This window comes from Amblyomma americanum, chromosome 1, assembly GCF_052857255.1.
Source record: "Amblyomma americanum isolate KBUSLIRL-KWMA chromosome 1, ASM5285725v1, whole genome shotgun sequence".
Taxonomy (NCBI): Eukaryota; Metazoa; Arthropoda; class Arachnida; order Ixodida; family Ixodidae; genus Amblyomma; species Amblyomma americanum.
The window spans coordinates 281,085,477-281,109,599 of NC_135497.1; the positions used below are offsets into that span (position 1 = coordinate 281,085,477).

At 48.0% G+C, this 24,123-nt stretch overlaps 1 protein-coding gene across 1 annotated transcript in view; it reads right to left on the reverse strand.

The window, feature by feature from the left end:
* Positions 1–3,115: 3,115 nt before the first annotated feature.
* GC (gamma-glutamyl carboxylase) overlaps positions 3,116–24,123 on the reverse strand; it is a 66,588-nt gene continuing 45,580 nt past the window's right edge. The window contains exons 12-14 of the mRNA XM_077649458.1: positions 19,298–19,397; positions 14,934–15,036; positions 3,116–3,516 (exon numbers count right to left, since the gene is read on the reverse strand). Of these exons, the coding sequence (XP_077505584.1) occupies positions 3,405–3,516; positions 14,934–15,036; positions 19,298–19,397 (315 nt within the window). The 3' untranslated portion in view covers positions 3,116–3,404. The remainder of the gene's footprint in view (positions 3,517–14,933; positions 15,037–19,297; positions 19,398–24,123) is intronic.

Below are 24,123 nucleotides of genomic sequence, written 5' to 3' on the forward strand. Positions count from 1 at the left end.
TATTCAAATAATGTTCTGTAATTACAGTTGGTAATTTTCATCTGTTTTCTAGTGCATTTTTATCGTGTTTATATTACCTTAAGTATTGTGTATATCTATTGCATATTTATAGAGTAACATGTATAATGATTACTGCTGTCTGGTGCTTGAATTTTAATAAAGAACGTTTTGGATACAACCATGCGTCTCCTCACGGGATTAAACTTAGTGATGAAAACAAAGCCCAGCCCCAGGGGGGGATCAGTATAGGGAAAGGCGGCCTGCATGCGCATTAGCCCAGGGCCTCCATTTTTCTTGATCCGCCCCTGCTTGATACGTATGTTCATTACAGAATTTTGATGTTCGTGTTGGTGGAGAAGTGCGGCGTATGGCGGTCTTGTATTATGCGGCCCAGTGATTTGAGGCGTATAATCGGTTTTACAAATTAAGCGCCTGTTATTGGGTTTCGCATCGTCGTCGTCGTAGTAGTAGTGGTGTGTTGTAGTAGTCGTCGGCATAAACGGTGGGCGGTTACCACTGGAATCAGCGTTGGGTAGTCACCCTGGAAGGAGGAGGGTACAATGAGAGCGTACGAATGCGTAACAGGAGGGTGGTCACCACGGGAATCGTGCGGAGGGTGGAAGAGGAGCGAGAGTGTGGCGAGAACGGAGGACTGTGGCGCGGTCCATCTGCAGCAGCTGCTGCGAAACGCACCACCCGAGGAGGGGATCATTGGAGGCGCCGCGCGCCTAGAGCGGCGGACAGGAGTAAGGAGAGCTAGCAGAAAAGCGAGTATGCTTGGGAAACAAGAAAAAAATGACAGGCGATTGCGACAGTCGGTAATGCGAAGTTTGAGCGCAGGTCTTCGCGTATTTTAGTTTTACCAGCCTCCGGGATCTTCCCGTGGCGGCCACCTTCCACCTGTCCATTCCTCCGCTCTCGTCGTGACAGGTGGCGTTTCTCTCTGCTACTGCCCGCCACGTGTCACCTGTGTGGAAGTGTCCCCTCTCACAGTTGTGTACAAAGCGAACTCGCAGCTTGTTCTGAGTGGGCTGCACCTAGTAGTGATTTCTTTGTTTCAAATGAATTTCTCAAACTTCAGCTCGCAGATTAGCTGTTTTTTATGTCATATACCGAACGCAGTAAATACTTCGCGAAACAGAGTGGTGTAGCACGTCGTCGCCCATTTTTGTGTAGATACGCTTTTCCAACAGTAGTAACAATTTTTTGTTCGCAATTTCCGAGCACAGTGTGCACCTTCGAAATTATTCCCACGATTCATCCGCACTGCACATGAAGTCGCGGCATTTCTATGTCGCTACATTCATAAATATGACACTTTGTACAAAATTTTGCACATCGCCGCTAAAAAGTCTACCGCAAGTATAACAGTTTGTCTTTGTTAAGGCCTGAACATACTATTTAGGCAGCAAATTATTTCGTTTCGAAAGAAATGAAACATGTCATGTCAAATGGTTAAAAGTCTTCGAGTCGCTCCACATCGAGTGCGGGAACAGCGCGAGCTTGGTTTCGCTGATCAAGCGGACAGCAGAGGTCGCCAAGGGGATCGAGCGAGCGCTCTAACAGTGAGCATCCGAGAGAGCTGGCTGAGGGTTTACGCCAAAGAACCATTCTGGCCGAAGAGGTCGAGAGCGGACGAAGAAACTGGATGATTTGGACCTCGGCGTGTTGCGGAATTACAGCTGTCGCCAAGCTAATGCAATGTTTCGAGGAGGACACCACGGCAACAACGCGCACGATGTTAAAGATTGATTTCGGTACACAAAGCGGCCACGAAATGCACTGCTCATCGAAGCGATGCAGTTTGCGCAGTCTCGCCGCCGGTACTTTCGCCAGATGGCAGTGCTGCGACGCCAGAGTAGGCGATTTTTTTTTTCTTCACCGGCGAAACGCGGGTAATGTCGGCAGTCGAATGTGGATTAACGCAGCTGTAAATCTGCGCGCGAAGCGCGTCAATCCCCACTGGCCTTCAGAACCCCAGTGGCAAATGCTTAATGATGTCCTACTGCGGCAGTGGATAGTTTCGTGAAATGTGTGCGTGAAAGTTCGGAGCATTCGGAACTGTCACACGGACTTAGTAGCCGAAATGACTAACCTCCCTTTCTTGTCTTTTTGTGTTCCCTTAGCTAAGATACTTTCAATTACTTCCTGCTTTTGTGCATATGGCAATAAACACAGCGAAATTATGGTTTATGGGGGCTTAAAGTTCCAAAGCGACTCAGGCTATGAGGGACGCCGTAGTGAATGGCTCCGTAAATTTCGACGACCTGGGGCGTGCACTGACATCGCACAGTACGCGGGCCTCTAGAATCGAAATGCGACCACCACGGCCGGAGTCGAACCCGCGTCTTTCGGGTTAGTAGCCGAGGGTCATAACCACTGAGCCACCGCGGCGGCTTTGAAATGATGGTATGGAATGGTATGGTATGGTATCGTTTGGTATGCTGGATTTAACGTCCCGAAGCGACACACGGACTGTGAGGGACGCCGTAGTGGAGGGCCACAGATTAATTTAGACCACCTGTGCTGACAGCGCCCAGCACATGGACGCCTTTTGCGCTTTGTCGCCGTAGAAACACAGCTACCCCGGTCGGGATTGAACCCGGGTCTTCAGGCTCAGAGCGGCCTAATGACTGAGAGATACATGCCTTCGTCAGCCTGTAACGTTGTTTTCGACATTCTTCCTCTCATACGAGCCCATTGTCTCTGGCGTGTAAATTAAGAGGAAGATATGAGCAACGAGTACGCCTCAGAAGTCCATGACATGACGAGCTGTGTACGTTTTCGGACGCGGGGTAGTACAGCACTAAATACTCTACGCGTGTAAACTCTCGCTACGGCCCTTGCATCCCGGCGTTCACCTAACGAAAAATTGTAGTCCTTAGTAGTTACATGAATGCTAAGACAATTGAATCGTTTTCTGAAATTATATTACTGTGCGTGTAGCACTGCTATTTTTCCGACAGCAGTACTGCGCCAACTAGCTCAACTTTCAGCCTCGTTACAGACCATGGCTGAGTATAACGCGCAAATTCGCAGCGGCCATCATAACGGCGCTCCCTTTGGCTCTTTTGAAGTTGCCCTGTTTGAAGTACGCTGTTTTCAAACTCCGTGCAGGCTTGAAAGACTCGCTTTATTCCAGATGGAACTATTTTTATGACATGAATGTGGTTAGGCGCATGTTGGGCGGGTATCTTCCTCTCTTTTCTGAATCTGCTGATGAATTCAGTTATGAAATGTGCTGAGTGAGTTATTACAATTTTTAGTCTATACCGCACAAATTACACTCACGCAGTCACGAAATTGTCGCCTTGAATGGTACAACAAAAATAGCTGCTCTTTTGTTTTGCGCGAACAGGCTCGTCGCACTTGTTTGTTGTTGTGGCGGTTTTCGTCAGGACGTGTCACGGCTTGCACAACGAGCACTTGGCCAGGAAGCGCTCCAGAAGAGAGGAAATCTTGTGCAGCAGTCTCTTCTTTAATGTCTTCCCTGCGATGTCTGCAATCCGCCGAAAGCTGCGTAGAGAAAGTTTCATGTAACAAAGGTTCATACTGTGCACTTCGCTACTAGCATTTATCTGTATACAAATTACAGATCGATAAACGAATCAAAGCAAGTCGGGCATTTGTCATGCCTGTTGACGTTGTACTGTTGCGAGAACAAAAACGTAAATGCTTTAAAGCGAAGCCGCTTATGTCGCGAGAAACGCAAATGCACCAGTTGATAATGCTGGGTGTCATGTATAAAAATATGAAATTTGCTGCGATGTAGTCCGGAGTGCACCAGCACTTCAGGCCTTGTCAGACGGGCGAATTTGACTTTCCCCTTCAGTGCCGTTCTTGCAGTGTGTCACCGCGGCAAAGAATCGCCGCGGAATGCACTCACTCCGAATTAGGCCAGTTCGGTGCCGGCTTGACTCGGCTCGAACAGATGTACTATCGGGCCGGAATGAAACACGAACACAGGAACGCGTGGCCTTTGGTTAATTTTGGTACAGTGCACGCCATCTAGCAGCGTCAGCGATAAGCTGCTGACGTGTGCACTGGGTTCGTGGCTCTGTCCCTAGGCGTCCTCTGTGGAGCCGCGGCTCGATTTGCCGCAGTATGGCCATCCCCGCCTAGCGCCTACATGGCGCTAGCCGCGTTACTTTTAGCCATGTCCACGGTCCGGGCGAGCGGGATGGCGTTGCGGTTTCTGTCCTTTCAATGACCGCGTTATCTCGCTGTGCGATTACATAGCTTCGAGTGCGGAATGCACTCGGCTATCAGCGTGCAAGAGACGGCGGCTTGGGCGTGATGCCCGATACTAATATACTAATTTAGTGCATCACAGATGTCAGGCGGCAAAACGAGAGATGGCTGCTCACAGGGCGGCTAGGGGCAGAGCCACAAAACCAGTGCACACTTCAGCAGCTTATTGCGGACGCTGCTAGATGGCGCGCGCTGTACCAAAATTAACCAAAGGCCACGCGTTCCCGTGTTCGCGTTTCATTCCGGCCCGATAGTACACACCTCACGCTGTCCACGTGCGTTGCCTCGGTACCAGTGCTTCGGGGGATAAAGGTGGTTAGGAGCTGGTATTCTACCGTACAAGTCAACATAATTTCTTCATGGTGTCCCTTTAGGTTCCCACTAGGCGCACCAAGCACTAAGAAGCACTAAGATATTTCGCTATTGCGCGTTACAGGGTGCTCGAAGGGCTTCACGCTTGCTTCTACTTTTGATTATAACAGCAAAGTTGAGAAAAACTGCCTTCATTTTTCAAGACATAACTTACAAAACACCTTTAGTAATAAATATGTATTTTTGGTTGACAATTTCGGCGTATACTGTTAAAATATTTATCACGTGTTAGGTTTTCCGACTGAGATTGTCATCAATTTTGGATGACATTTTCCCTCTCCATGTAGTAGCGTGCCTTCTAAGCGACGCTTCACCAGACGAAGCGCGGTCGTTGAAAGTTGCACTCAATTTGCATGTGTGGCAGGTGTATTACTGTGCCTTGGCGGGCTGCACTCCACATTATTCTAACGTACAAGACGACGTGCATTATTCATCCCACTCAATCTGAATTTACTTACATGTGACATGACTGACGCCCTCACATATAGCTGCAGCTTCCTGTAAGGAAACGAGTACTGCAGACTGCTTCCATCTCAGTAGTTTCTTAAATTTTTTATTCGTGGCAACAGAAGAAATTAAAGCTTTGTATGTGCTGCGTTAACTGTGCTTCGATCTGCAGGAATCTAATATTACTGTGGTTATCGTGATTAACCAAGCATTAATAATAATTGGCTTGAACTCTCTGCTTAGTGCCTCCGTTTCATGGACGTGTGTACTTCTTGCAGGAGCAATGAGTAATTCCTGTTATATTTAGCAAATGATTTTGCTACTTCTGCCTCACATGCAGCTGCACAAAGCAGTGCTAGGTACCGTTAACTGCTATGTGCTTACGGCCCTCTAAGAGATTCTCTACAAAAAAGACTCTTCCAAGGCATATATCATGCGCTTGCCTTGGGTTGCTGAGGCCTGTTGACAGCGCCTATGGCTTTTGACAATTCGCACTCGGTGTACGTGCGCGTGCTATGAAATATTCTACAACAGCACATAGACCCCTTTTTACCGATCACTGCTGTCAAAGTAGGTCATGTGTCCATGGGACTGTGAAGTAGTGAGGTGCAGGCGCAGACTTTATTTTTATCAGTCGTGCAATAAAGGCACCATTTGAGATATCCTGCGGGCGCTACACGAAGTGCAGCAAGCACCTTATCTGAGGTAACGCGTTGTAAAGTGCACGCCCATTTCTCTTAACTTGTTGGTAAAGGTTACATCTAAACCGTTGCGTCCGAAAGAATATAAAATTTCAGCAATACCATCGTCATATAAGACCAACACCGATCTGTGACGTAAGCAGAATGCGGTGGCGCTGCTGTAGCCGGCTTAGTCGACGGGGGTGTAAAGTAGAGTAAGCAGCCATAGGAATACGTGTAAACACCCCCCAAAGCTGTGGGTACGGGGCGGCGACCCATGAAATGCATGTAAGCAAAACTTTCCGAAATATTCTTTCGTCTCGCAGAGTACCCATGGAGGCAACCATTCGTTAACAGGCTGGCAAGTGCTTTGAAGAAGAATTTTACAAAGTATGCTACGTTATTTCGAAGCTATCACTTTAAAATCTCGTGATGAATGTGTGTTGTGCATAAACCCGTTGCATAAAACCGGGGCAACACAAGACCAATACACACTCGCTGTGGTAGTAGAAACATCTGGTTGTTAAAGGTAATATAATAATAGCAATTGTAACTATATTAGTTTCAAGTCCTATGTTCATAAATGTAGCCGAATACAAAACAAATTCCAAAAAGAAAGGACTCCCTGATTCATATCTGTAAATTTTTTCACTTTCAAGCTTTTTTTGTGCCTAACGACGAGAAGGACGGTGCACAACACAAACCAAGGACGAGACGGGGTGCACATGTTGTGCCGCCATTTATTTCTTAACTATTCGTTGAGCATGCTAAGAATTTTCTACCTTTTATTTAAACTTTAGTGGAGGCAATAACAGCACCATGGTATCTTTGTCCAGAAAATGATTATTCATGCATTGTGCTCTTGTTTGCATGCACTCATTTGAGGACGTCGGAGGTTAGTGGTTAGCCTATTGCGCAAGTGAAGCTAAAAGGGGATTCTTCCTAACTGTGCTTTCGCTTTCTTTTAAAAAGCAGTGAATTGAGCTTCGAGTCTTTTCCTTTATGTTAAAAGATAGTTGATTGATTTGTGGATGCAGAATATGCAGAATTAGTAGATGTAGAAGTAAAAAAAAAGAGGTTAAAGGCGAAGATTTAGAGGCACAGTAAGAACTCGCTATAACGAAACGGTGCATAATGAAACAATGGATATAACAAAGAAATAGTTATTCGTCCTGGAAGCTCCTAAGAAGGCCATGCATTTGATATTTCGTTTTCACGAAGTAAAATTTTGCTACGACGGCATATAACAAAATCACAAGTGAACTTAACTGGCCATTTCGCACCGATTATGTGCACTCGTAACGGTGCGCAGCAGTTTCGTAGCCATTCAATACCGCATATTGAAATTACCGCGCATAATCAGCTCTGTCGAGCACCGGACAGAAACCAACGCAAAACTTTTCTCGCCTCAAGCGGAGCCCGCATGTAGCGTTTCTCCGTGCGATTTGTAGGTTTCGGCGCGACAAAAAATTGAAGACGCTTGAGCTCCGCCTTAAGAGCGATACGCGATAGCCTCCCCTCGTGGTCTAGCACCCGTCGATGCAGACGGCACATCAGCATTCAAGGAAGGCGCAGGCTCAGAAGAAAGCCCTGCACTAGTACGCGTTACCGGCTACATCCTACTCGTGTGCGCCAAGAGCAAGCAAGCGCCCGCTCTTTATGCCATCCACATGACGGCCTCCCTCCGCACTGATCCTAGAGTCCCCCGTGCGCAATAGAAACTTTCGACTTCACTTCCTCAAAGACGAACGATGACGTCACACACACACTAACAGCGCTACTGGTGGCCCCCGAAATAATGTGAAGCTTGCGCAAGGTTTTTTTCGCACTAACGACGCGAAGGAGCCGCAGCAGCCTTGACTGTGGCGACGCCGACGACGACGCCGGGTTTTCCGCTTCACGAGCCCCTTAACGCTCTCACGTTAAAATTTCAACGTCGGTGTGGCCATCTTCAACGAAACTCGACCACGCAGCCCACACACGGATGAAGAGAAACTCGGGAGTGGCCCTCGCTATCCGAGCTGCACGCCAGAAAGTGTGCCGGAAGTCAGGCGCATTCGCAAGGACTACTGGGAGTCTTTGGCCGCCGGCGCAGCGACTAGTAACGCTGGGCGCAACGGCGTCATCTGCTGCATTGTCTGCTGCGCATGCGCGAGCGCGCTGAGGCTGCAACCAAGAAGAGGGATTGGGACACAAGAGGGAGCCGGCTTTAAAAAATGTGACGTAACCGCCCCTCCTGAATTCTTTCCTTCCTCCATGAGCCTGCAGAACGATGTCACGCAGCGCCGTGCGCACGGCTCGCTGCACCTATGCAGAGTTGCCCAAGGTCGCCCACACTCCTCATCATTCTCCAATCACTGTGCTGCGCATGGCCCGCAGCTTTTTAGCACTCTAAAGCAGCGAGCGCGCTGTGCCTCTCAGCCCCCGTGTGAATAATAATAATAATAATAATAATAATAATAATAATAATAATAATAATAATAATAATAATAATAATAATAATAATAATAATAATAATAATAATCAGTTTTGGGGGAAAGGAAATGGCGCAGTATCTGTCTCGCATATCGTTGGACACCTGAACTGCGCCGTAAGGGAAGGGATAAAGGAAGGAGTGAAAGAAGAACGGAAGAAAGATGTGCCGTAGTGGAGGGCTCCGGAGCCCCGTGTGCTGCGGTTCGTGTGATGCGGTTGCTTAGGGTACTTCGTATCCGAAGCAACCGCAGCAAACGAATGAAAGGATTGTGAAACGAGATCATTTTTTATAGCGTTGTTTATTGCCTCAGGGCATAGGGGGAGTTTGGAAGAAAAGAGAAAGGAAAGAAAAGAGTGGGTGAGTGTTAAATAAAGCAGGAAAGGTGGGCCGATCTAATGAATGCAAGGAGGGAGCGGTGATGTGGCCCCTGCGTCCAATCAATATATGAGGACGAGTTGTCTGGGTGGAGAACCGCTGCTGCCAGCTGGCGAATTCTAGTTAGGCTTCAGTGCCGGGCAGACCTACAACAAGTGGTAAATGCCAGCCTCAGTGTCTTGCGATTTGAAGACTGGACATCCTCGGCGGGGATATAAATGGCGAAATTGAGGCCATATCGGAGTTACGGCAGGGGTGAGGGCAACCCCGACCCGGATCCTCCGGAGCACAACCTCCTCTGCACGGGTAAGACCGCGGGGGAGGGTTATCGCACACGGAGGAACGAGAGCACGTGTGCGGCGCCGGAAATGTTCCTTTCTTGTGAGAAGGAGGGTAGCATCATCCATACTGAGGAACTGAGGCATTGATGTGGGTAGGGTTGGCAAGCGGGTTGCAGAATCTGCAGACCTTTGTGAATTGAGTAGGTCACCTGGAGCCCACTCAATTCGAATGGCTTGAGGGATGCGAGCCGCCAGGCGATGTATATTCTGGCAAATTTTTGGGCTGCGGCCGACGCGCTGGAGTAGACGAGTTGCTTGAAGGGCGTCGGTACGGATGATAATGTGGGCTATAGGGAGCAAGGTAACTGCGACTACAGACCGAAATGCATCTTGTATAGCAAGCAGCTCAGCACAGAAGGAAGTAGGGGGTTCCGCGAATCGAAACCTGCCCGCCTTGTTAAGTTAAAGCTGGCAGGGACAGTAAAGTGCAGTCGTCGTTACACAGCCCCGGATACTGGCATCAACATATATAATAATTGAGCCACGGAGTAAGTGACTATCTTGCTCCGCGATTCGCTCGCGAAGGAACAATGCCGCATAAGGTGAGGTTGGGTGACGAAAATCGGTAGGTTTGTTCCCGCTCAACTGAACAAAGTCCCATGGAGGAAGAACTGACGGTGGCGGCGACAGTATGGTGTGTGATGAAGCAAAGGTCCGGAGTGCTCGCGGTGAATGCAAAAGGGTGGCTGGCCTTAACGCTACGAGAATCACGGCGCTGCTGCACAAGCTCGTCAAGGGTATTTGCCTGAGCATTTTCTTGAAGTGCCACGATCGGTGTGATGCATGGAAGGCAAGTGATAGCTCTCATTGCCTCTCGACTGACGGCTTCCAGACAATCCCACTAAGCTCTGGTTAAGTGTTGGAACTGTGCTTGGTAAATGAGGCGCGGTTGAAGACCCGCTTTCACCCTATGTCTTGCTACATGGGAGTGAGCGCCGCCGGTTTTGGGAGAAATACGTCTTATTGGGCCCAAAGTCTGCAACGCCTGCTTTTTAGCCTGAGAAAGCTAGGCAGTACCCGTTCCAGACTGATGCATGGACAAACCCAGAATTTTCAATGTCGAACATTATTGAACTGGGGTTCCAGATAGTTGGAGACGGATTGGCGTGGCAGCGAGTTTACGGTGTCCCCAGCAGTTGGCCACTGACGTGAGCGTAGTTTTGCTCACGGAAAGCTGTAGGCCGACAGACATAGCGTAATTGGCGGTAATATCTAAGGCTGACTGTAGGGCCACCGGTTGAGTTAGGTCATGGTGAGTTGTCCATACTGTGATATCATCGGCGTACAGTAAGAACTTAACGTCAGGTACATCATGTAAGCGCCATGCAAGAGGAATGAAGGCAATATTGAACAGTGTTGGTGACAGTCCCGAGCCTTGGGGTACACCGCGAACAGATTCAAATGACCCTATGGAGTCGCCACTGAGGAGTATGGCAAATCGTCTGCCTTCAAGGAAGGGTTTTATAAAATTGCATACTGGAAGAGGGAAATGTAGCATGTCAATAGAATGCAAAATGGCAGCATGATATATTATCGTAAGCCTTTTCGATATCCTTGGCGAGTGTACACTGTGGCTACGAGTTGATGACAGAACTTGCGACGCCAAGACAGCCAAACCATCTTCAGTGCCGATGAATGGACGGAAGTCAATTTTTGAGGGGTGGTAGAAACCGTGGTGCTCCAGCCACCACGACAGTCATGTGGCTAACATTTTCTCTGTCAGCTTGCACAGTGTTGATGTTAGATAAACAGGCCTGATGTTGCCAAGATCCGTCGGTAGCTTCCCTGCTTTTGGAACTGGGATCACTGTGGCCAATTTCCAGGTATCAGGAACAGAGCTGTTTAGCCATGCTGTATTAATATTGTCGAGAAGTTGAGGGAGGACAGCACAACTAAAGTTCTTGTACACTCTTATGGAATGGCATCCGGACCGGGCGATGTCTTTCGTTTAGCCTCATCTATTGCTGCAAGCAACTTAGGCATGGTAAAAGGAGACGCAATACCCTCGGCATCTGGTGCTGATGGCAGTTTATCTACGTGAGCTGGAATCCCTGCCAAGTAAGATGGGGTAGCTGAGGGCTGCAACACATCATACTTTGGAAAGAATTTCCGTGCCGCTTCTCTGGCGAATTCATCCGGAGACAAGTTAGCTGCGAAGCATGCGGTGCTAGCGGCGTCGGGGTGACGGTGACCGTGTTCCATTGCACGGAAAGTTCGCCAGAGAGATGGATTCGACGGCTTCGCATAAAACTTCTCGCACCACGCATGCCACTGCCTTCGCGATAGATCGCGTTCGTATTTGCGAGCTTTAGCAGTAATACAGTTCAGTCTTATGCGTGCCTGTGTAGATGTGGGATCACGTGAAGCTGCCAGCTCGGCCCGTCGGCGAGCATCCCACAAGTTTAGCAGACCGATATCTGGAACCGGTCGATCGATGCCTACCCAGGTGTAGGTGGTAGCCCGACTTAACGCGCATTCTATGCGGCCAACTAGCGATGGTGACTACTCTGTAGGGAGATCCTGGAGAATAGCACGGAAACAATCCCAGTTGACCACCGTGCACTTGCGACGTAACCGACGAGCACGTGATGGATGGACGCCGATGATTATAGGGTGGTGGTCACTGCCCCAACAGTCAGGCTCAAGGTGCCACGAGGGAGTGTCGGGGCCAGATCACCACGTCAGATCAGGAGCATAGGTGGTACTGTGACTGTGACGCATAGCCCGCGTTGCCGTTCTGGGGTTATTTAGAAGAATAAACAACGCATCCGCGAAGGCATCCCGCACACGCCTGCCGCGGGGGCTCGAAGTAAGGTACCCCCAGTCTGGATGTGGGGCGTTGAAGTCACCTCCGACTAAAATCGGACACCCGGGGTATTTCCTACGCACAGTCAATAATCAGCCCAGATTAATACGGGAGGGAGCGCCACCCGCTGGTCTTACGTAGTAGGATACCACCACAACAGTTGCCTTCGGTAATTTTACAGCAACTGCAACTACCTCCTGATACGAGCTGCACCAAGTTTCCAGAGAGAGGCATACATGAGGGAAACGCGTGTCAACGTACACCGCCGCCTTTCCCGGAGGGGAAGCAGTGTGCACACGATGGTCGTTCATCGAAGGCGACGCGTAACCACTGAAACCCGGAATTGCTGGCAAGGAATTGGTCTCCTGCAGTAACATATGGCCCACACCTGGAGCTTGTGCAAGCGAAGACGGGTCTTGAGCTCTCCCACTTTTGTGGCGAGGCCACAACAGTTCCACTGGAGCACACCAGAAAAGCCGGAACGTGCCATCTTCGGTTAGTAGTCCAAGCGTTGCAAGATAACCGATATCAGGTTGGATAACTGGGTAACTATGAAGCGGAGTTGGGATGCTGTAGAGTTACCTGGCAATGTAGCAGGTACTCTGGGAGAAGCGGTGAAAGAAGCTGGTGGGCGGGACATGTTCGGTGCTGATTCATCATTTCTAGTGGCGGTGCCAGATCCTGCTGCATGTCTACGACGGGCAAGCAGTTCACGGTGTTGTCGGAGCCTTGACACCTCTCCCAAAAGACGTGAAATTTGGTCATCAACTGCTACCATGTCATCGTTGAGAGATTCCGGAATGCTACGCTGTTTTGTAGCCTGCTGATGTCGGCAGTCCTTACGCACTTTTTCGCTATAAGTCTGCTGGGCAGCAGTTTCATGCGTGTGCAGCACGGGAAGTTCGGGCCACTCGTCATCATCCGACTGGAGAGATACAAACCGGTTGGAAGTCTGCACAAGGGGCGTATTCACATTCGCAGCCATTTGCTTAGGGTACCCACGACGAATATTTTCTGTTGCCTTCTGCTTTATGGGGCAAGTGGGCGATGTGATGTCGTGGTCGTCAGTTTTGCAGAGGCCACATCTGTACGCCGCTGCGCCTTCTGACGCAGGTTCCACTTGAGTTGTGAAAGGGCAGGATCTACGCATATGGCCAGGTCTGAAGCAACTGTAGCAGTAGACGGCGGTTGGTTTGTATGGCCGAGGCTGTAAAATGCAGGCATAATAGTACAAGCAGGCTGGCGGCGTTGGTGGGCCTTGAACGGTGACGATGCATGAGCGCCCTTTTCCTATGTAACGTGCTTGGATCACACGGCGAGTGGGGCAATAAAGCTCACGCTGAAGGGCAGCCTGGCCCTCATTAACATCGAAGTAGTAGACAACACAACGTTGCAAGTCGGATCCATCAACCAGGTACACCTGTACCGGTACCGAGACCTCGCTGCTAACTGTAACGCACTGTAGCGTTTGCAGACGTTCCACGGCAGCTAAGGTCAGGAGCTACACAGCAATGGTATTGCACTTCTTTCTGGTCGTAAAGCCGCGAAAACCTTTCGTTTCGAGACATGCATCCAGGTTAGCCTGCAAAATTGTGGTCGGTATATCTGTTAGGTTTTTCGTTGCCAGAGATTAGATAGTGGCTTCGTAACTCACTGAGCCGTGGGTAGACACAACTGGGCAGGAACGTTTGCCTTGTGAGCTGCCGCTGGCCGAAGAGGAGCCCGTTGCAGCGTCTTCCGAAGGGCGCTTTTGAGAAGAGTGGAGGTCCGGCGGCCCGTTTAGAGGGGCTGATGACAGGTCCATTGGAGTGCTCATCTTGTCATGTGGTACTGCTAGAGGTCGATCCAGAAGTACAGGCTGAGCAGCCGTATCTGTGTTCCGTCCAGAGGGTAAAGCACTCACGAGCTGTTGTACATCTGGAGAAGGCAGGGCAGGATCCGTATCTGATGAAACAAAGGCACGATTTTGGAGGTGCGGCCCATGCTCAGTGGGCCGTTGTACTGGCGGGAATGCCACCGAGGCAAGCGGCGCCGGCGGAGCTACCCCCGCCAGCACGTCACCGGAGGCGCTAGGCCTAGCCTCGGTGCGCAGTTCAGGTCCAGGAATAACTGCGCGGCATTTACTGTATGCGACGCAACCAGGCGGCGACTGTGCGTCCAAAGCCTCCTCGGATGGCGTGAATCCAATTTGTTTGCTATAGGGAACGTGGTTACGCGGCAGGCGAGATTTTCACAAGAGCGATGTGAGATCATTTTCCTTCGAAGCAGCTGGGGTGGCCTTTATCAAATTATTCGGTTGTTTTCTACTAGCGTTCAGTCTGGGTACGCAGTCTCACGTAATACTGTTGTCATGCGGTGGAGTGTTTTTGCCAGCGTGGCTATGCGTCATGCGGGCCAAAACGGCCACTCGCAACGGAATCGCCGCCGCGCGCCCTTTTCACTGTGGCCCGTTTCGGCTTCAGCGCCCAGAAATCGGGGTTGAATGTTCTAAGTAATTATCATGCGGTCATCTGCAACGCTATTCCTACAGGGCTAATTTCCTTGGCGTTGTGAAAATGACCGTGAGCGCGTTGGTGAGACTTACGCGTTCGAGAGGTATGTACCTATATTCGGCCGCTTCGGGGGCGCGCGGTGCTCGTATGGAAGGCCTTCTGAACACAGATAAGCGACAAAATTAAAGCCAAATGTGTTTTTGTCAATGTGCACTGTGACAGGAAGCCCGCTAACATGCGTCCGGTGCGGCCAGGGTCAGATACTACTATGACAAAGTCCCAGCTAGAAAAAAAAAATCGAGAGGATCCTTTGGCTTAGCTACAACGAGGTTCAGCTGCCTAATGCAATGTACGGTATCAGTAGTTTACTCGCCAATAACTGCCTTCAGCTGCACCTGCGCTCAGTTGACTTGTGCAAGGCATCATTTTTATCGCATAAAATACCTGCGTTATGGGGGCGTGGGTAATTTATTGGTGGCAAGTTCATGACTGTTGAAGTCACTATAGGCCCTGGCGTCCTGATATGAGGACAAGGTGCATTTTTCAGTATCGGCGCATGCGACGGAAATCAATTTTTTTTTGTTCCGGTCGTGGTGAAGAAGCAAATATGGGAGCAAACAAAAAATCCTGGACAGTACAAGAAATTTACGGCTGAAAAAGTTGGCATAGCACAGTGTGGATCAAGAACTATACCTTATTCTCCAGTTTTCAAGGTACCGCTTCAAGTGGCGGATGCTGATGATTTCCTTCTTCGCAGCAGTGTTCTCTGGCAAGCTGTCAGCGTCACCTTCTGTGCCTGTGGTCATAAAAAAAAGAAGGGCAAAAATAGATTTGCGCAAGCGCTTCTCGTCTATCTCCTCTACAGTGAAGCATACTGTGATGTTGTTGGGCATCGCAAGGCTCGAACCTTGTTAGCAGCAACCCTCAGCAACGCTGAGGCCAGCACGCTGCATAAGTTGTTCGTATATAAGTAAGAGGCGCCATTAGCCAGTAGCATGGCTAATGGCGTAATTGAAGCGTCTCTTACGGCACACAATCGAGAATAGAAACGAAAACTGGGAAACTGTTACATTCAAGAATTCAGATTTCCTGCAAAGTTCGTCATGGTTTATTCAGCCTAGAATGAGCACTCTTGCATTTTGCGTATACTATGCAAGCGTTGCACGACATGAGGACTGACAAGAAAAGCATTATATTCTCAAAAACAATAGCTGCTGTCCTTCATCGCGTTCTTCCCAGCAGCTGTAGCCATGAAACATATTGACTAGCGCATACACAGACAGGGACCAAAGTAAGAGTAAGGAACAGGACACACGCTAGACTTGCCTGTCTCTTACTCTTACTTTGGTCCCCATCTGTGTATGTGCTAGTGAATATATTTCAGAGCTACAACCAACTAGCCCAAATGAAAGCCTTAGCTGTAGCCATCTGGTGTGATAAGCCTACACCAAAACCTGGAAAAAAAGCACTCGCAAAGCCCACAGAACAACCAACGCGTATAAATGGCGCAATCATATACGACACGACCAAATTCATGTTGCTGGCTATTCTATGGAGCAAGTCTCGCTATATAACTGCCGCTTCTGCGGTGCAAAAGCTACTTTAGACCACATAATCTGGGACTGTAAAGCACATCCCCCACCCCCAAATCTCATGGCTGCTCCCTCACCTGACGCGTGGTTTTTAGTAAAGGTCAGCGACGACCGAGGCACTCAAGTCAAGGCTGTCGAATGGGCCTGTGCGGTACGAGACCTACATGGTCTGGACCTCACTTACTGACCACGAATCTACACTTTATTTCAGTAAAGTTTTTACTCACTCACTCGCTATATTTTTTTATTCTGCTTAATCACAAATTAGTCGAGATTAATTAGACTTCGCAAGCAACGAAGTTAGGCAAAAAATCCAATCAGAAATTTGTAGAACGTCCCGCAAAACGTCCGACTGAACAATTTGCAGCTTTCCATCTATCACGTATTAGTTTCTTCCGCTGACTGCAGATGCCCACGAAATACAAAAAAAAATACCTGCCCGCTTGCGCGCCGCGATTGCAGTGCTCTCAAACGTTCCGCCTACAAACAAACAGATCATTTAGCCTAGTGTGCTGCTGCTTAAAAGGTGACAGGGCAGCGACGCAGGCGCTGGTTGTGAGATTTACGCCAGCGAAAGCGAAAGGGCTGCGTCTGTTTATCGCTATATTGAACTGCGGCGAGGGAAACATGCAGATGGCGTGACATTCGACCAAAATCGCACTCGCTCTCCCGATGGACCTGCTATTGCCTCTTCCTTCCGATTCTAATCGCTCAGCCGGCAGTAATGACGCCACCACACCCGCTTCTCCGCAATACCCTAGACACCCAACTTGGACTGCAACAACCCTTCAGCTTGAGCCTCCTACTTTATGGGTCTTCATGGCGTGGACGTGGACGACTGGCTCGACTAGTACAACCAAGTGAGTGCCTATAATCGTTGGAGCTCTGCTATGAAGCCTCTCGACGTATCATTCTATCTGGCTGCCATGGCCAAGGCTCTGTTCGGCGCCACGGTGGCTGAGTAGTTGTGGCGCTCGGCTGCTGGCCTGAAAGACGCGGGTTCGGTCCCGGCAGCGGCGGTCGAATTTCGATGGAGGCGAAATTCTAGAGGTCCATGTGCTGTACGAGGTCAGTGCACGTAAAGAACCCCAGGTGGTCGAAATTTCCGGAGTCCTTCACTACGGCGTCCCTCAGAGCATGAGTCGCTTTGGGGCGTTAAGCGCCCTTCAAAAAAAAAGGCTTCGTTCGTAAACCACAAGGATGCCATCCCAAACTGGACCCACTTCTTTTCGTAGGTTCGGCAAACTTTTGAAACCATTGGTGGAAGCCCAGCGATCTACAAAAAAAAAATGATGCGCATGTCCAGCTACCGGGCGAATCTTGCACGTCCTACTTTGAAGATACTCGGCCGGCGTCGACGCGCCAGCAACGCCATGTCTAAGTACGATCGGGTTCGTCACGTTCCTAAAGGCCTCAGGCATAAGCGAAAGCACTGGAAAATTAGCCTGCCTATCAAAATACCATACTTTGCCACGAGTTTGGAAATATCAGTGGGGTCATGACTGGTGCCTTTTAGTTAACCGTCTGAAGACGCTGGCTTCAAACAAGAGCATTATATGCTTCTGTAACACGCGATTGCATTTGTATTTGTTTTATTTCCTTGCAAGCTTAGCGCATTTCCCATTACTCTATATCACTCCCTCCTTATATGCATTTTTTTTCATTATTTTATCTGACTGCTGCATGCTGAATATCGCACTGTGCTGCGTTTGCATTTCGCCACGTGCCATTGCTTTGTTACATTTTATGCTCCGCACTCTGAACAGTGAAGAGCAAAATTTTCTGAGCTACATGTAACCACTGTTTGCGCCGTTGTAATCTATTTTGACATTTCGCCATGAGCATTCTTGGGGCTACATATGCTTTTTTTAATTTTTGTAACGTACTGCACATTTTGTAATGCGTTAAGGAGTGATTGCCACTGCGGTTTGAGTTCACGCTGTTCTAAGATTGCACCCTTTTCCCACTTTGATAAAGATATCACCACCCATATACCAGGTATTTCAGGGAAGACGTTAATTAATTCTCAGAAATAGGTTTTTGAGGTAAAAATATGGCTTTTTCGGCATAGTATTGCCAATGTTGGCGGACACCAGAAAACCGGTAAATCGTTTTAAGTAGTAAGCTGGTTAACTAATCTTTAATGATGAACATTTTAATTATTAGAGTCGAATCGAAGTATTATTCTCCCATTTTTCAGCACTACAAATAAATAAAAAAATATATAGAAACATTCCCCTATGCACCTTAGTTTCGGGGACTGCTGGCTTCCTTCATTTGTTTGTCGAACGAGCCCCTCATTTCCTTTGCCTTGTCTTCTAATAGCTTAACGAGGGTCTCGGTTCTGGCAGTCTTGATGCCATAGGTAGCATAAGAGGGCTCTCGCACAGTTTCCGCCCTCACCGTTAGATGACGTCCACGTCACTCTCGCGGTAATACAGGACGTGCTACGTCCGCCACTATGGACGAAGGTGGCACTGGTGAACACTCCCAAGGTTCGATTACACGCAAAAACATAAATACCCACGAGAGCACCAGATTGGACAGCCGTCGCCGTAGCTCAGTTGGTAGAGCACCGGACGCGATATTCGGATTGCGTGGGTTCGGACCCCACAGGGAACATGGTTGTTTTTCTGCTGCTTTATAAGTAATTTTCTTCAAGCGACCGATTAATCGAAGTATTATTCTCCCATTTATCAGCAATACGAATAAATAAAAATGTATAGAAACATTCCCCAATGCACCTTGATTTCGGTGACTGTTGGCTTTCTTCATATATATATATATATATATATATATATATATATATATATATATATATATATATATATATATATATATATATATATATATATATATATATATATATATCCCTGGTTTCTCTATTCTTCACAATCCCACGATCTTAAATGATGTCCGGAAGGGCGCAAAGCTGGCTATACATGGTCTTTCGGGCTAGACAGTTCGACATGACTGCAGCATGCAGCACCTACTAGAACAGGGACGGGACAGACAGTTGATAACACAAGCGCAACTTCAAACCTTTATACACAAATACATGCGAGCACCATTTTATAAACAGCAGCACCCCGCCTCGGCACGATGTCACATCAGCAAAACAACCGAGTGACAACCGGAATATGTGAGCAAAGAACGCACTCTCCTCAAGGCAGTGCAATACAGAACAAAGCGAAGAAATAAATAAACCAATTAAAAAAGGACTAATAGAGAACGGCAAATGAAAATTTTTAAAGTAGTGAAAGAGAGCTGGCAAAAGTCGAGTCTTTTACAGCGCTTATGCTATCGTCTGTCTCGTCAACCCATGTTTCCGCTGGTGCTGCATATTATACCGTCACTTTAGGTTGTTGTTTTTTTTTTTGCTCTCTCGCTTTCTCTCTATTTTCTCTATATGCTCCGATATGCGCTGCGCCAAAACTGCACGTTTAGTTTGAGGTTGAAGCTCACCGGTGTTGTTCTGCTCCAGGGACTTGTCCGCAAAAAGGTACATGTACCCAGCGGGAGCGTGCTTCAGTGGAGTCACCGTGTGGTAAACGCCAGTCGGGATCTGAAACGCGCAGCGAATGCATACTGAGCTGTTCAACAAATAAGGTTTGGCTCATTTACATGAACTTGATAGAAGCAGGTCGAGTCAGGCACCGGACCTATTGAAGGCACTCTGGCTTGGCAATTGCAAGTTTAGTTCTGCCACCTGAGCAAACCATATGCGGACATTCACTTCTGTTGAGGTTAGTCGCGATCGGAACAGCGCACAGTGACGAAAAGGGCAGAGCGAGTGTTCAAAAGCCGCCACTGTCTGTAAGGCAGGCGTGCAGAAATAATTCCTATTTCTTTTTTCGCGTCTTGCTGGGCCATGTGCTCGACTCATGGCGTCAACTGTGCTTTCATGCACTTTGACCAGCAGGTCGAGCGAGACAACTCCCTTTTTGCTATCATATGCCCAACCGCTATCTTGATCAGGCCCACTGGATAGTATGTGAACAATCTCTCGCCACACAGGCTAGCTCAACCTGATGACGCCAGAATTGTGTAGACGCCCTTAATGTAATAAATAACATTCGAAAGATAAGGGAATCTCACACAGGCATACTACAAGTCACCACCCCAAACACCCTCCCGTTTTTTTTTTCCCCGCTCACATGCACTCGCAAAGAACACTGTTGCGGGCACAAAACGTTGATACTTGAGCGCCACCTTTAAGAGAGCAATTTTATATACATAAAAAGTGGCCAAAGTCTACTTTTACTCATAGTTAAATTAGCCGCAGGCTCTTGTTTTAGATTTTGATACTTTATATTTATTGCAATGACCATATACAAGAATTGGGGTTCAGTTTTAGTGCAGCATGAGAATGTCCAAAAGTTAAAAGCCGTCCGATGTTCCTACTGTTCGTTATTCACTTATTTATTTTCTTCACACGCTTCCTAGGCACCATCTCATTACAGAGGGATGATAAATGACAAAGCATTGTGAGTGCAATAACAATAAATTTAAAAGACGGCAGAAAATACACCAGACCTGAAATTTGCGAAGTCCGATATGGAAACGATTGAGCGAGGAAGGTGGTTACAGTCTGCGCTAGTTCTCAAAATAAAGTAATCATCATACAATTTAGTTCTAGAGAACGACACACAAACTTTACACATGTGGTTAAAAATGATGAATTTTACGATGGGTCAGCAAAACTATGATCAATTAGCAGAAGATTATGGTGGTAAATACTGTGAAACGGACACAGTCGAAAACATTTGCGGCACAAAGGAAGGTCCGGCAAGCTTAAAGTGTTTTTCATGGATATAATGCTGGCGTAGCGGAAATAGTTAGATAGGATGAAACTGGGCCCCGCGATTTCGAATGGATTCGATGCCGTGATCATTGTGATTTGAACGGAATGCCAGAGCGTGGAAACAAACGCTGGCCTGGAGCGCATTAGTGTTTACACGGGGTTAAGATATATCGGCGCAGGCGTGGCAGAAAAGTTTGGGCGTAAATATCCAAGAATCCGGTAACGTTATTAGTGACGTAGTCAATATGCGTATGCCATGGTAAGTTACGTGAGATATGAACACCGAGGTATTTTGTACGAGTTTAGATTCAAGTGAATTGCCGTGAAGAAAGTAAGTACGCGTGTTATCATTGTTGCGCGACGTAATACATGCATGATTTTACATTTATTAAAGCTTAGTCGCAAGAGCCATTTATCTCATCCGTTGGATATGCTGCTAAAGTCGTTTTCGATCTTATGTGAACCAGTATGGTCAGAAATATCACATAAATATCACAGTCATCTAAAAAATGGTCAATTAAGATCATTCAAATAAATTAGCAAGAGGAGAGGGCCCAGCCACGATCCCACAGGTACTCGTGATGTTACGGAAGAGGAAGAGGATGAACAGTTGTTAGCAGTAACGCGAATACTGCGCGAAGAGCCCATTCTTGCTGTATTCTTGCTGGCCGCTGCTGTTTTCTGCATCTTCTGGTGGTTCCGGCTTGTTCATCCTTGGTGAGCCCGTACTACGTTGGGGGTTTTTGGCCAAGGCGTAGTTTAAGACGCAGTTCATGTGAACCTGAGAGTGCGTTTTTCTGAGAGATGTCGTTGACCTCCCCAGGTGGAGGGTCGGCAGCTTGGTTTGCCAGCTTGCCAGCCCAAAGCCTGCCACTTGAGTCCTTCCACAAAATGGCATTGATGCGGTTCCCGTGGCTATCGTCCCAATCGGTGAGGGTGCGATCAAAATGAAAACCCCCAAACTAATTCAACAGGAGCTAAGATCATTGACTGCCCAATACCTGCAGACCTCTGAAGTGCGTTCATTTGGCCGTCGAGGAATTGTGTGCAAGTCCTCGGACATCGCTTGTGTTGCAGACTTGCTTAAGTGCAAAATTTTCAGCTCGCTGCCGGTGAAAGCATTCATTCCCGAACAGCTTGCATGTGTCAAGGGTATCGTAAGCGGCGTCGACCCAGCATCATCCCCGCAAGAAATTCTACAGGAATTTCAGGATGCAGGCGTTGGGGTCCTTTCAGCCTACCGCTGCAGTAGAGAGGTAAACAGCTCGCGTGTTGCTACTGGGTCTGTAATAACAACTTTTTCTGGCTCTTCCTGCCCTGCTGAACTAAAAATCTGGCCGATTGTATACCGTGTGGACCCTCTAGAACCCAGCCCTCTTCAATGCACCAACTGTTGGCGGTTCGGGCATAGCGGCAAAGCATGAAAGTCGGAGACCCGCTGCCAATAATGTGGAAAAGGTCATTCTGCTGATAACTGCACCTCAGAGAAGCCTCATTGTTGCCTCTGCAGCAACAGTCACTCAGCTGATGATGCCAACTGCGCAAAACGTATTGAAGAGCGTAGCTTGTTGGACATTATCAAAGAGAAGCGGAGCTCAAGAGCCGATGCTTACGCTGTACTTAACAGGACAAAAGATTCATATGCTAGTCGTGTGCGCGCTTCGGTTGGGGACATTGAGTCCAACTTGACTGAAAGCTCTTTATAATGTGGTTGAGCGAATGCTAAACACTTTCTCTGAGGCGTTGGCTCAGTTTGTTGCAGTTCAGTCTGCGTCACCATCAACACCCGTCCTGGCAGCAACGTCTGCATCTGTTTCAGCTTCTGCAGCTAGTGCTAGCCGCTCTACGTCACCTTCTGATGCTCCCCAGGTCCCACCTAACATCTCTGTTCCTAGCAGTGAATGTCGCAGTGACATCTGCACAACAGATGTCGAAATGTCGTGCCCTACGCAGAAGCGCCGTGCTTCCTCATCACCATCTAATTCTAGTTCTCCACAGATGAAAGCTAAAAAGGGACCACCCAAACTTCATCCCCATGTTGATATCCTTAAAGGAGCGGTTTCTGCCTCTTCAATTGGTCAATAATCATGGCAGGTATCAAAGTGTTACAATGGAATTGCCGTTCCGTCTTGTCTTCTCTTCCAGATCTAGACATGCTTATTCACAAGTATAAGCCTGATATTGTACTTTAACAAGAAACGTGATTATCGCCATAGAAATCATTTTCAATGAGAAACTTTCGAGTTTTCAGGTCAGAACGAAACGTTGGCAGGGGAGGTGGATTGGTAACCATGCTATCTAAAAATTTGTCATCAGGCATCTATCTCTAAGAAAATTCTTCTCCCTGACTGTGAGCTTTTAGCGATCAAAATTTCATTTCCGCATTGGGCTGATATTACAACTGCTAATGTCTATTTTAATTTAGGTGTACACAGGACAGATTAGACAGCTTGGTGACTGGCACGAACAGTGCAGTCATCGCAGGAGATTTTAATTCTCACCATAGTGACTGGGGAAGTCGTACTGATTCCTGCGGCCAGCTTCTCTGGTCGTGGCTGTCTGCAAATGCTGTACGTTGCTGCAATTCTAGAGAAATAACCTTTATGCGAGGGGTAGCTCGCTCAGCCATTGACTTAACATTATCAGCAGGTACACTAGATGTGACTGATTGGTCGACAGAGGATTCGGGTACATCTAGTGATCACTTTCCTATAACTTTCACTATCCGGTTATCTCCTCTTAAAACTAGTTGTGTAATCCATAAATTCGTCAACCACAAAATTTATAAAACTCTGATGTCCGCCTCACTTGCCTCTATAGTTAATACAAGCCAGGATGACAGAGCTCAGCAGACGGTTTCATTTTTGCAAAATTCAATAGACCACTCAATATTCGCTGTGCCCGCAGCAGCCTCTAATAAACAGCCCTCTCCTTGGTGGACAGAATAATGTGAGAAGGCCTATCGTCGCAGAAAAGCGGCCTGGAAGAGGCTGTCCTGCAACCAGAGTCCGGCTAATTGGTTAAATTACAAATTCTTCTCTGCGTCTTTCAAAAGAACACTTGCAAAAGCCAAGGAGGAGTACAACCAAAATTTAAACATATATCTTTCAAATCCTCGTCATCGGAAAGCCCTGTGTAGATTCATGGAACGTAACAAGAGTTCTGCCGTCCCTCGTATTACTAGTTCAACAATGTTATCACCACAAAAGGCTCACGAGAGCCTGGAGTGTATTGCTCAGGGATTGACGTTACGCTTCCAGACGCAGAGAAACGTCCCTTTGTGCACACTTTCACCCTCTTCGGATTATACTGAGGTTGACGCATCAGAGCTCCTCTCAGTCCTGGCAATGTTGCATCCTGCAGCTCCTGGACCAGATGGTGTCACTGTTGGTATGATTAAAATTTTGGCCCAGGAGTTCGCAAGCGCCCTCTTAGATATGGTCAATGCTTCTCTGGAAAATGCATGGATTCCAAGCATTTGGAAGAC